Below are 12425 nucleotides of genomic sequence, written 5' to 3'. Positions count from 1 at the left end.
AACTGCTTGGGAACATATGTGCACATCGGTTATGTCAACCAGCACTGGACACGCCTAACAGGGTCACGGATGAAGAACCTGCAGGAGCCCTGTGGGCATGGCTCCTTCATGCCCTCTGCACCGCAGGGGACTGCTGAGTGACACACACGCAGGCCATTCTCAATGTAAAACCAAAAGGACTCAGGGCACAGTCCGCACAGGAAATCTGAACAAGTTCAACTTGTTAGCAAGTCCTGTCCCAGTTCCAAGATGCTTAATCCCATACCGAAACTCACATGAGGTCACTTGTTTTGTGCACACACAGCTTCATCAGCCGAGGTGCGGGCCCTGGCCTGCTACCCGGCTTCCTGGGGTGGCCACGCCCACGTACCGAGGCCTGGCCCCTTCACGTGTGTGAACTCTCCTCACTCAACCCTGAGGCAAGGCACACACCTAAACATGAGCCTTGGGCAGACAGGTCCAAAGCCACCATCTGCTCAAGGCCTTCCAGGGCCAGAGCCACGTGGCAGAACCTGACGGAAACCTCCGTGTCTCAGTTTCCAAGCAAACAGCTGCAGCTGCTCTAGTACACACACCTGTGGCCCACGCCAGTGAGTCCCCCGGCAGCCCTCCCGAGAGCACATGGGACCTCCACCTGCCATGGACACCCATCTAGTCTGTCTGCCATGAGCGTCCCCAGTGTTCCGGCCAGGCTTTCCTGCCACACCAGCCCCTACTCCTGTGGGTGTCAGGCTGAGGAGCAGCCCCCACGTGTGTGCACGCTTGCCCACTCCCCACTGACAGACATCCTGATGACAGTGTCCCAGCTGTTCACAGCTACGCGTTGTGCAATGCTCGCTCTCTGTGGTAAACACCCAGAAGTGAAACTGCTAGGTCATCAGGAAGATGTAAATGCGTGCAATTGAAAAAACAAAGCCAAATGTTTTCTGCCAGGCCAGGGAGTAGTCCCAAGTCCTTGCCGCGTCCAGCCCACACAGGCCAGTCGTGGCCATCCCAGGAGGTGCCTGGGGCTGTCTCCAGCTCTGGCTGCAGATGCAGCCTCTGGGAGCCATGTGTGTTCCACTCCACTGCCCGTTCTTACTGGGCATTTGCTGGTCAAGTTGAACACACACACGCTCGCTCACTCTCTCACTCTATCTCCTCATAGTCATTTGTTAAGTTTACGAGTATTTTCTCCCTGTGTGGGGTCTGTTCATTTTCCTTATGGTGCCTTGCTGTTTGTGAAAGTTGCAGTTCTGATAGAGCCCACAGATTCTGGCATGGTCAGACTCGGGCCGCTCTGCAGGCCTCGAGCACATCCCCCCACCAGCCTCAGCTGTTTCCGTCCAGGGTTGTGACCCTGGGCTCATCCCTGTGGCCACCCCTGTCCCACGGTTCCTGGCACACGCTCTTCACTCACTCGCTTTAGACGTTGCTCACGATCACTGAGCTTGTAGATTATTCTGTGCCACTGCTGTGGCCTATGTCAGGGTGCTCTTTGAGGCTGCTGAGGGAGCCAGAGCGGGGAGGGGACACGCCTGCACTTGTCGGGCTGGCTCTCCCCTTCCTGGACCCTAACATCACGTACAGCATGTGTGCGACGCCAAGGAGTCTACGGGTAGGTATTTTATTTTTGATGCCCTTGTACTTCCCACTTCTTTCTTACTCACGTCAAAGGCAGAGAGACTGAGGATGACAGCTCTTTATCTGCTGGTCCACCTCAGCCATGGAACTCCACTGTGGGTCTCCCACTGTCTGCTGCCTGCCAGTGTGGATCAGAGGAGAGAACCAGGCACCCCAGGCGGTGGCTAACCCACAGCAATCCCCAGCCCTGGAAAAGTAAGTTGCTACCTAACTTGTAATTACCACTGATTTCTGCCTGCAGGTGTTACGGTGACGGCATCATTCCCAGGGTTGCCGTGTCTTATTTTTACATGTCTTTCTCGACTTTTACCAATTTTATGTCAAAGCACCCATCCTTGATTTTGCTGATTTTTCTCATTTTTTATATTTCATAATTTTTAAACTATTTGTTTTAAAAAAGGAGACACACACATACACACAGAGGAGAGCGAGAGCTTGTCTGTCCCCTGGTTCACTCCCCAGATGGCCATAATGGCCAGGACAAGGCAGGCAGCTGCTTCCAGGCCTCCCACGTGGGCGCAGGGGCCCGGGCACCCAGACACGGAGAGGGGAGCTGACTGGAAGTGAGGCAGCCAGGACCTGAACTGTCACCCATATAAGACGCTGGCATCTCTGGCCCCTGTTTCATCATATTTTACACTCATTTCCTTCCTATTTATTTGAAGTTTATTCTGCTGATGCTTTAGTAAATTTTTAAGGAACAAGTTTAAGTGTAAGTGATTCTTGCTTAATTTTGTGTAGCTGCCTTAGAATGTGTCTCACCAGGACCCACGTCTGCATGCCCTAAGGGGCGGAATGGGAGCCTTTGGCGGCTGAGCCCTCCTCGGGGACCCTCGTGCTTCCTGCCAAGCGGGCAGAGCGAGAAGGTGCCGTTTGTGGTCTGGGAAGCCCTTGCACACTCGGAATCCTCCAGCACCTTCACACTGGACACCCAGCCGCCGGAACCTCTGAGCTTACCGAGTTCTGTGGCAGCAGAGCCCCCACCCCGTGGTCATTCAGCCCACTTTGTAGGACTTGAGCCCCTTGGCTTAGGGTCCAGACTGCTCTCTCCAGGGCATCTGGGTTTTGCAGAAGGCATGAGAGAAGCACAGGACACTCTACCCACAAGGTTGATTGTCCTGAACAAAAGCCACACCGTGGTTGCCACCTGGCTGGGACCCACCCACACATCGTCCCCAAACCCGCAGGCCATCTGCCTCCCAACAGAGGGTCTGACACGACTCTCAGCCATCAGCACAGAGCACACAGGGCAGGTCCAGCTCCCCGCAGCCAGGAGGCCCGTGTCCACCACCCCAGACCGAGCAGAACACATGGCAGCCTGGCAGTGCGAGTTGGTAAGAGCTCATACGCTCTCGCTCGCTCTCTCACTCACACACACACACACACACACACACAAAATGCGACTCCTAGACTGCAAATGCCCTCCCTGCCTCCCCACTCCACCCCCTTCCCAGGGAGCCCAGCTTTATGCCAAACTGATGCCCTAGAGAGTCAGGGCCGGCTCCCTCGCTGCTGACACCTTGTGTGCAGGACATGTCCACCCTGGGGTGGGGGGATGGCATCCCGAGGTCTGCCAGAGGCCTCACCTGGAGCCACATCAGGTTGAAATGAGAGCGACAAGTCACTGAGCACACAAACCTCTTAAAGACACCCTGGGCCCTTCGAGGGTCCCAGCTGCTCTGAGCACAGCTGAGGTCACGTGTCTCCCAGGAAATTCAGGCCTCTGCCTCTGCTCCCTGACCCTGGCCCAGCCATACCGGAGCCCCCAGCTACTCACTCGAGGATGGAGTGAGTGGCTGCCTGTGGGTGGTAGCGATAGAGAAGAAGGTCCTGGTCCACACGTACGACCCCGCCACCCTTCCTGAGGTGCTGGTAGAAGAACAGCAGGTCCTCGGGCTCCCCCTGCAAGAGCAAGGAGGTGTGTCAGACTCCGTGAAGGCTCCTTGGGGGCAGGGAGGGCAGAACAGAAGGTGGCAGGAACGAGCAGCCTGCTCTGGTTCTGCGCTGAGTTCCACCTGATTGAGTGGGAAAGAATTTGGAGAAATGCGAGAGGGTGGGCCAGGAATGAGAAATCAGAAATCATTCGCACACCCAGCCTTCCCAGGGTTCCCCAGCAGCCACAGCCCTGAACAGAGCCTAATCCCCCTGAGACATTCCCCCGGGCACAGGGGAGAGTGGCCAGGATAGAGCGACACTACCACCTCCCAGTGTGGCCACTTTGCAGCTGTGGGCCCACCATAGGCCAAGCCCCAGTCTTTGGTGCCTGAGCCACAACTCCCAGCTCCCCAGTCCCTGACTCTTCAGCTCAGCTGACCACTCAGTCCTGGTCCTGGCTCCTCCCCACTGGCCCCACAGCTGTCCTGCATGGCGGCCAATGCCTGGATCCACATCACCCCCCAGCCGTCCCACATGCAGCCCTTACGCCAGGACCAGGTGTCAGCCCAGTCCCAGCAGAACTGGGACAGGCCTCATGTGGGGGAACCCACAGCTCAGAGGGTGGGTCCCAGCCCTGTCTCTGGCACTTACCTGTCCGCCCTCCACAAATGGGCCCACATGGGAGAACCATGCACGGGAGCAGAACCATGTGGGCATGATCACTGTGGGGCCATGGGAGGTGAAGACCTAGGGCAGTGGACACACAGGTCAGCGAGAAGGGCGCTGGCACGGCCATGGCGACCACATCCTCTGAGCTTTCCCCTACCATGTCCCCGCACCAAGCAGGTGCCCAGCCTCTGGCAGGTGGCACAGATCCACGTAATGACAAAAATAACTCAGACTTTTGGTTGTGAGAAGTAAGCCTGGACACAGCATAAAGGGACGGAAATGGTCCTGCAGCTGCGACGAGACGCTGACCCCTAGAAGTGCAGAAACCACCAGCACTGCCACAGGACACATGCGAGATGTGAGCTAGAGCAGTCAGGGCTTCCCACGAGGAAGATCAAGATCAAGGGCACTCGGGGAGCCACACACGTGGAGGGTTCGTGGCAGCACTTCCCAGAGCAGGAGGGCAGGGAGACAACACACAAACATCTCCTTGGAGCAAACGCCAGCTGATGAGTGTCTGAGCAGGCAGCTTCAGCTCAGGACGGAAAAGCTGGGTCCACACGTGAGGCCTGCCGGTGAACGCCTGGGGACTATGTGGTCCCAGCAGGTGGAGTGCAGGTGAACGCCCCGGGACTACGTGGTCCCAGCAGGTGGAGTGCCGGTGAACGCCCAGAGACTACGTGGTCCCAGCAGGTGGAATGCCGGTGAACACCCGGGACTACATGGTCCCAGCAGGTGGAGTGCAGGTGAACACCCTGAGACTACGTGGTCCCAGCAGGTGGAGTGCAGGTGAACGCCTGGGGACTACGTGGTCCCAGCAGGTGGAGTGCAGGTGAACACCCGGGACTACATGGTCCCAGCAGGTGGAGTGCAGGTGAACACCCTGAGACTACGTGGTCCCAACAGGCAGAGCAAGGTCAGACACCAGCACTCTGTCGTGGGAAACCGCTAAGCCTAGACTGGTACTGACACAGGGTACTCAACCCACAGCAGACACAATCACTCAAGGGCTGCCTGCAAGGTAGGGACCTTGCCGGGATGGCCGCCTCCCCACCCACGACACCACCCCACAAGTTCCTTCCAGACACAGCCAGCAGGACCCTCACGGGGTAGGGCGGCCAGCAGCATTTTGTTTAAAAATGTTTTGAAGAGATACATTTTTCTTAACTTGAAAGGCAGAGTTAAAAAGGAAAAAAAGGATTTTCAATTATTGATTCAGTTATTTATCCACTTCATTTATTGATTCCATTTAGCAGATTCCCCAATCTGCTGCAACAGCTGGGACTGGGCGTGGCCAGAGCCTGAAGCACCTTCCCACCCACGACACCACCCAGTGAGGTCTCCCATGAGGGTGGCACATTAGCAGGGAGCTGGACTGGCAATAAAGCAGCGTGGACTTAAACTGGAGCCGATGCAGGATGCTAGCATCACAGCCAGCCAGCCCCTGGGCCAAAGACTTGACAGAGGCTTCTACAGAAAAGAGGCACTCAGCACCCCTGGTCGCTAGGGAAAAGCAGCTCAGCGACAGGCACACCTGCCGGTGCTGGTGAGAGGGTGGGCCTCACAGGGCTGGGACCCCACGCCGTGCTGCGGTCTGCTGACTATCCATCCTGTGGATCACCTCCTTCCTCCCATCTTGTTGCAGTGTCAGGTGTAACCTGGACTGCGCCTGCTCCACTCCTTACGGCTCACCTCTCCTCCTTGGCCTCTGTTCTGCTCAAGTCTGCTCACCCAGCCAGCACGGCCGTTCCCTCCTCCACATACAGCTCTCTCTAGGTTACCTACCGGGTCACTGGCCGCCTTCCCAGTCACCACAAGCCCAGAGGCAGACACTACTGTTTTTCTCTATTTTGAATGAGGAAATGGCCACGTGAGGCAGCTAACCCACAGCTGCCGTATATGAGCTACAAACACACGGAGGATCTGTGGAGGAAAGGCTCTTTCTAGCGAGTTCCCACACGGAAGCTGCTCCTTGCACACCCCCAAAGTCCCCGGAGAGTGAGACCCATGTGCCACGCCCAGCCTTCTCACAGCTCTGCGGTGTCGAGCATGAGACTGCCATTGTGCACAGATGGTAAACAGATAGTATTTTCCTACTCCTCTCTTTGGTAGTGGATCAATATAAATGAACTTTCCACACAGGAAGTCTATCCAACTGCTACCAAAGCACCATCCCCTGACTGGCCACACCCTTAATGCATTTCACAGCAGGGAGACCTGGCTGGTGAACCCATACTGTTTCCACACGCTCCCTCAAGCACACACCACGAACAACATCCCCAGGCGAGCCTGTCGCCCAACTTCCTATGTCACGCTGGGCCCACAGTACTCAGTATTGTCTCATAAGATGACGTGAGCATAGCACTTGGTCCCAACAACCCTTCCAGAGGGAGATGGTCTCCGCCTGCCCACCAAGTCTGCATGTGTGCGTCGGATTCCTCCGCAACTGATGGCTCCCGGCAGTGGGAGGCAGGCAGATGGGGCAGGCTGACAGTTCTGATTCTTACATAACCCTGTGTTATGTCGTTTTCACTCGTACATTTCACTTCTCAGCCAAGTGAGGAATACTCCCTACTGTTCACAGCTGAGATGATGCAGTTAGCAAACTGACCCTCAGTCTGGAACTGGGCAGAGAAACGGGCCCCTTCGACACTCCTGGCTCACGTGGCCCCTGCTGACAGCGACCCGTCCACGTGCCCTTCCCAGCACATACCCCCTGTGACAACCACAGTGACAGGAGTTAAAGGAGTAAGTGGCCAATGCTCACGGCTCAGCAGCAAAACCAAGACTCAGCCAATCCCCTCCCACAGTCAGACACTGGCCCCCAAAGGGGCTGATCAGATGCCCCTGGAGGGGCAGAGGCAGTAAGGGGTTCCTTGTAGGTGGAGGGCGAGAAGCCAGGAAGGTGCAGAGGGGCTACCTATCCAGGGTTCAGGTGTGGACATAAAGAGGTGGGGTGGGGAGACGTCCCCTGCTGGGCTCTGGGGTAAAATGTGGCCCAGATACTGTGACTATGGCCAGTGGGTCAGGCCCTGGCTGTGGGGCTGCTGATGGCCAGCAAGTTGGGCCAGGTCTGGCCAGACTGATAAATGCCTGAACACTCCAGTGGTGAGAGGCATGCCTGGCCTCAGACCCCAAAATGGCTTCATGAAGAGGGGCTGGTCAGACCCTGCTGTCCCAGCAGAGACGGACAGCATCTCCAGATGTGGGGTCACTTGCAGCATGACATCACCCATGAAACACCATGCAATGCCAGCAGCCTGCTCTGAGTCACTGAGCACTGGGCGGTCACTGCACACAGGAAGTGGGCCCAGTGCCGTGTGACCAGTGAGCGCTGGGCGGTCACTGCACACAGGAAGTGGGCCCAGTGCCGTGTGACCAGTGAGCGCTGGACAACTGGCAGCAGTTCTTCAGTGTGACCAAGAGCAGGGCTCCTCTTGCCTCACTCCCCCCATGGCTGTAGCAGCCAGGGCCTGCCGGGCCGAAGCCAGGAGCCAGGTGCCCCATCCAGGAACCCACCAAGCTCTCGGGCCATCTTCTGCTGGCTCCCCAGGCTCTTGCACAGTGAGCTGGACAGAATACGCAGCAGCCAGGACTTGAGGCGGCTTGCAATATGGGCTGTAGGCGACTCATCCCACTGTGCCACAGCGCCCACCTTGCTATCCCTACAGCCACCCGGCAGATTTAACTCTGTCGTACCTGGCTCATCCCTGGAAGACCAGGTGACGGCAAGCCTTGAGATCTTGCTCCCAAAATAACTGAATAACACTCTGTACTTCAGGCAGGTCTGGAAAGCCTAACTGGCAAGCAAGGAAACAGAAGCTTCCAGATGGCCGGAGAGGACACTGGAAGGCAAGGGAGCCAGGGAGGAGCAGCTTGGCACTCTGTGCAACACACTGCAGGCGAGAAACTGGATTTGGCTCCCAGGAACCAGACACCAGTCCCTGAGAGGAGGAGTAACCGCAGGGCTTAGGAAGGCTTGAGCAGCAGCAGTTTCCTGAGAGCCCCTTTGTTTTCCCACCTGCGTCGTACACACAGTGATGCTGCTCCAAAACCCTTTGCAGGTAAGCCCCCAGCACGTCCCTGCACAGCCCAGCACCCTGGTGGCCTGACATTCTTATGATGTCATCCTAGGGCACGTGAGAGCTCTGCTGTGCTCTGCAGAACACAAGGCTGGGGCCCAGCTGCTCCGGTCCTGGCTAAACAGATCAGGGACGCCGGGGCCATCTCAGGGGGTATGGGGTATAGGGCCATCTCAGGGGGTATGGGATCCCCTGTGGGCACCAAGTCAAGTCCTGGCTGCCCTACTTCTGACCTAGCTCCCTGGTAATGGCCTGGGACGAAGCAATAAGATGGTCAAAGGGGCTGTACAATGTTTTAACAGGCCAATTCTCCACCTGAGGCTTTGGGGAGCGTAGCAGGCACTGTCCTGTGCCAGTCACCCACACAGACTCCGGTTTGTGTCCCGATGGCTCCATGTCTCATCCAAATCCTGTCTGTGGCCTTGAAAAGCAGCAGAGGATGGCCCAAGGCCTTGGGACCCTCACCCGCGTGGGAGACCCAGAAGAAACTCTTGGCTCCTGGCATCAGATAGGCTCAGCTACCACACTGTGGCCATCTGGGAATTGAAACAGTGGTCACTCTGCCTTAATCATAACAATATGTAAATATCTTAAAAACAAAAACAGAAAGGTCAATATGCCTGGGCCCCTGTACCCACGTGGGAGACCCAGATGAAGCTCCTGCCTTTGGCCTGGCCCAGAGCTGGTTGTTGCAGTTACATCAAAGCAAAGCAGCAATTACAAGATTTTTCCTCTCTTTCAAATAAATAAATCTTAAGGTAAAGAAGTGTCCACAAGGCATAGGACAAGGGCAAACAGAGATGTGTCCATGGGCATCTCTGCATATCACACCACACACCACTTCCTGGGTCACAAAAATCAACCTGTGGAACTGATGGAACTGTGGGGCCAGAAGGTTCTGGCAGCTTGGCTCACTGTTGGTGAGGACAACCTCTGTGGGTCAAGCCTGGCCAGAGAAGCAGGGGGCCGGTGGGGACGTGGGGTGGCGGCTGGACAGGACAGTGCCTGCTGCGCTCCCCAAAGCCCCTCAGCACTCCTCATGCTGCGATTCCTGACCTTACATGGTCTCAGGCCAGGTCCCCAGATGTCCAAGGTCCCCGGAAACACCAAGGTTACACCCCATTCCTGCAGACAAAGGCAGATGAAGCACCTCTACAATGAGGACAAAAGCGTAACCCATGGCCTCCACAGGTGGCCACAGTCAGCCCTGCCTACCCACGACTGTTCATTTCTGCTCCAGAGCCGTCAGGGAGCCCAGCCGAGGCATCCCTGGACAGGTTCCAGGCAGGAGCAGACAAGGACACACAGGGAAGTGGAGGGCAGGTCAGTCTCCACACATTCCAGAGGTGCTAGGAGGAAATGGGCATTTCACTGACTTGTGGGCAGGAAGTGCCAGGCCTGGTGTGTGTACAACCACCCCTACCAGGCAGCTCTGGTCCTATGACAGCTAAGATGCTGGCGGTCGTGTGGGCACCTCCACCGTCTGGCAATAAGCAGCAAGCCCCGTCTTGCCTCCGTGGCCAGTACTCCCTGCTGGTGGCATCCCTCTCTCAGACCCTCCTCCTGCCGCCTGTACGACCACATCTCTGCTCTGAGCGTTGATGGCCACACTTGCCTTTCCAAGCATGCTCAGCCTTCCCTTCCCTGTCTGTGCTGGCAGACAGACAAAAGGGGGAAGCAGAGAGGGTTCTCCTGAATGTGTGACTCGAGTGCCTGCGGTCCAACTGCACCTGCCACCACACGTCCACGCCAACACCACAGGACCAAGGGAATGACAGCACAGACCCCCTGCACCCCAAAAGAAACAGCAAGAAGCTCCACCCTGCCTCTGATCCAGCCTGGAGGAGGCTGAGCCTGCCTGGGGCCGCGGAAGGAACGGCACGCCTCGGAGCTACACCACAGGCTGCCCATGTCCCTGCACTCCCGCATCGTTCCAGATGGTGGGCTGTCCTTTGCCAGATAGCTGGTCCCAAGTGACCCAGGACCAGGTTCAGGGAGACATCAATGTCTCCACCCCTCTCCGAGGCTGGCCTCAGATCAATTGGATGAGCAGAGTGGGGCAGGAGGACCAGGTGTCATTCCAATCTCACAGTGGGTTCTTGACTTCCTATCCTTGTCCCCGGAGACCCAGAGAGACTCAACACATCTGTCAGACACGCAAGCAAAGCCGGACCCAGAAGATGACAGCCCCCGGCACGCCAGAGAGCTGAACAGCAAAGCCGGACCCAGAAGACGACTCTGATGCCACAGAGCTGGACAATATGAATACTCACCAACAATAAGTTATTGGAAAACAAAATATTTGGAGTTGAAGGAAGAGATGCATATTTTAGTTGCTACATGCAGCGGCGATGCTGTCCCTGGGACACAGCTGGCACTGCCGTCAGCAGGTTGCGCTCAGGAGTCAGAGCCAGCTGCCCCCAACCTGGACAAGGAGCCAGGTTTCCCAGTCCCCCAGCCCCGGAGGACAAGGCAGGATCCTCTGGTTGCTGAGCACTGAGCTGGGCCCTGGACTCCGAGACACACAGCACTGCCGCCAGCCAGCCAGCAGCTACACTGCCTCTGTGGACAGTGAATGGCCAGGGGAGGACCCACGATGCCAGGGCCAGGTGCATCTAGCCTGCTCCTGGGTCCTAGGCTTAGGGTGAGAGTATCCACACTGTTCACAGACCCGCCTGTGTCTGTCCCAAGCTGCAGCACAGGTTACAGCTCTCACACGTACATACCCACACTCCTATACTTACAGACACACTCACACGGCACACTACATGGACATACAAACATGTGCACACACACTCATGCTCAAGGAACACTCACACCTGCCCACACAAGCACACTCGCTTCCTCACACATGCTTCTGTGCTCAGCTCACACCTGCACATTCACACGTGCATACGCACTTACCCGCATGCGCACACATGCTCACATTCACACACGTGCATACACACTTACCCGCATGCACACACATGCTCACATTCACACACATGCATACGCACTTACCCGCATGCACACACATGCGCGCACCATACACACTCATGCAGGAGCCACGAACTGCAGCTCCCAGCCCAGTCGGCACTCCTGCTGGCTCTTACCCTCCTTTCTATGACCTCCCACCCCGAGAATTCCCGTCCCTGAGCTCCTCAAGGCCAGCACAACCCTCGGAGGTGTCTGGCTGGGTCTAAGCATGCTTGTAACACACACAGTTACATCACACATGTTCTTCATAACTACTTCTCAAAAGACGATATGAAGCCTCCATGTCATGGGTGAACAAGGGACCAGGGAGGGCACAGGCAGAGCAAGTCGTTTCCCCTTCCCAGGGACCGTGCCTAAGGCATGTGGCAGCCATTGGCAGCCTGGGAGGGCACTGCCTGCCGGCTGGGGCTAAGAAAGAAGGGCCCAGGGCAGAGGGGCAGGGTGTCGGGCTGAGGACGAACCTGCCAGTGGGACCCCACCCCCACATGACATGGCCAAAATAGTCTTACACGGATGGGCAAGGACACACCCTTCCGGAGTTCAAAGTTTACCTCAAAGCCTCCACAATCAAAGCAGAGAGGCCCAAGCGCAGGACAGACGGGCAGACCCACAGAACAGAAGAGCGAGAACGGGAACCAAGCCTGTGCATGGGGCCAGAAGACTTTCAGCAAGGGCGCCAAGGTTATTTCACAGGGAAGGACAATATTTTCAGCATGGTGCTGGGAAGCGGGCTCAGAGACCTAAGATCTGACACCACAGAAGCCTGACAAGACAAGTATGGATCTCCATGACCTTGAACTACTCAGACGACAAATCCACACTGTCTCAGCAAAGGCTGACAGCTGGCTAAGACAAGAGGGAGACCTGAACTGACGTTTCTTCCAGGAAACAGGCACGGCACTGGGAAAGGCCTCCAGGAGCAGGGAGAGACCCTCACCCCAGCCCTCAGGAGGGCAGACACGGAGGAAAATAACACCCACAAGCTAGAATGAACTAACCAGGACGTTACTCGGGATCAGACAGAATCACCAGGGCACCCAACAATGCTGAATGCCCGTGTGTGCAACAGTTAGCGCCTCGGCTGCTAAAACTGAACCCTAAACAACGCTGGGGAACTGAGGGGGCTTGTCACTGATCTGGAAGGTTAAAGGGAAAGGCACAGGAGGAGAATGGTGGAAGCCCAAGGCACAGTGTGGCAGC

The 12425-nt window shown here is 56.7% G+C and overlaps 1 protein-coding gene across 5 annotated transcripts in view; it reads right to left on the bottom strand.

The window, feature by feature from the left end:
- B3GNTL1 (UDP-GlcNAc:betaGal beta-1,3-N-acetylglucosaminyltransferase like 1) overlaps positions 1 to 12425 on the bottom strand; it is a 71429-nt gene that overhangs the window by 5255 nt on the left and 53749 nt on the right. For all 5 annotated transcript variants that reach the window (XM_012929136.2, XM_058676552.1, XM_058676549.1 and 2 more), the window contains 2 exons: positions 4150 to 4245; positions 3401 to 3525 (listed from right to left, as the gene is read on the bottom strand). In XM_012929136.2, the coding sequence (XP_012784590.2) occupies positions 3401 to 3525; positions 4150 to 4245 (221 nt within the window). The remainder of the gene's footprint in view (positions 1 to 3400; positions 3526 to 4149; positions 4246 to 12425) is intronic.

The sequence above is a fragment of the Ochotona princeps genome, chromosome 17 (assembly GCF_030435755.1).
Source record: "Ochotona princeps isolate mOchPri1 chromosome 17, mOchPri1.hap1, whole genome shotgun sequence".
In the NCBI taxonomy this organism is placed as follows: domain Eukaryota; kingdom Metazoa; phylum Chordata; class Mammalia; order Lagomorpha; family Ochotonidae; genus Ochotona; species Ochotona princeps.
This window is presented reverse-complemented; position numbering and strand designations above follow the sequence as displayed.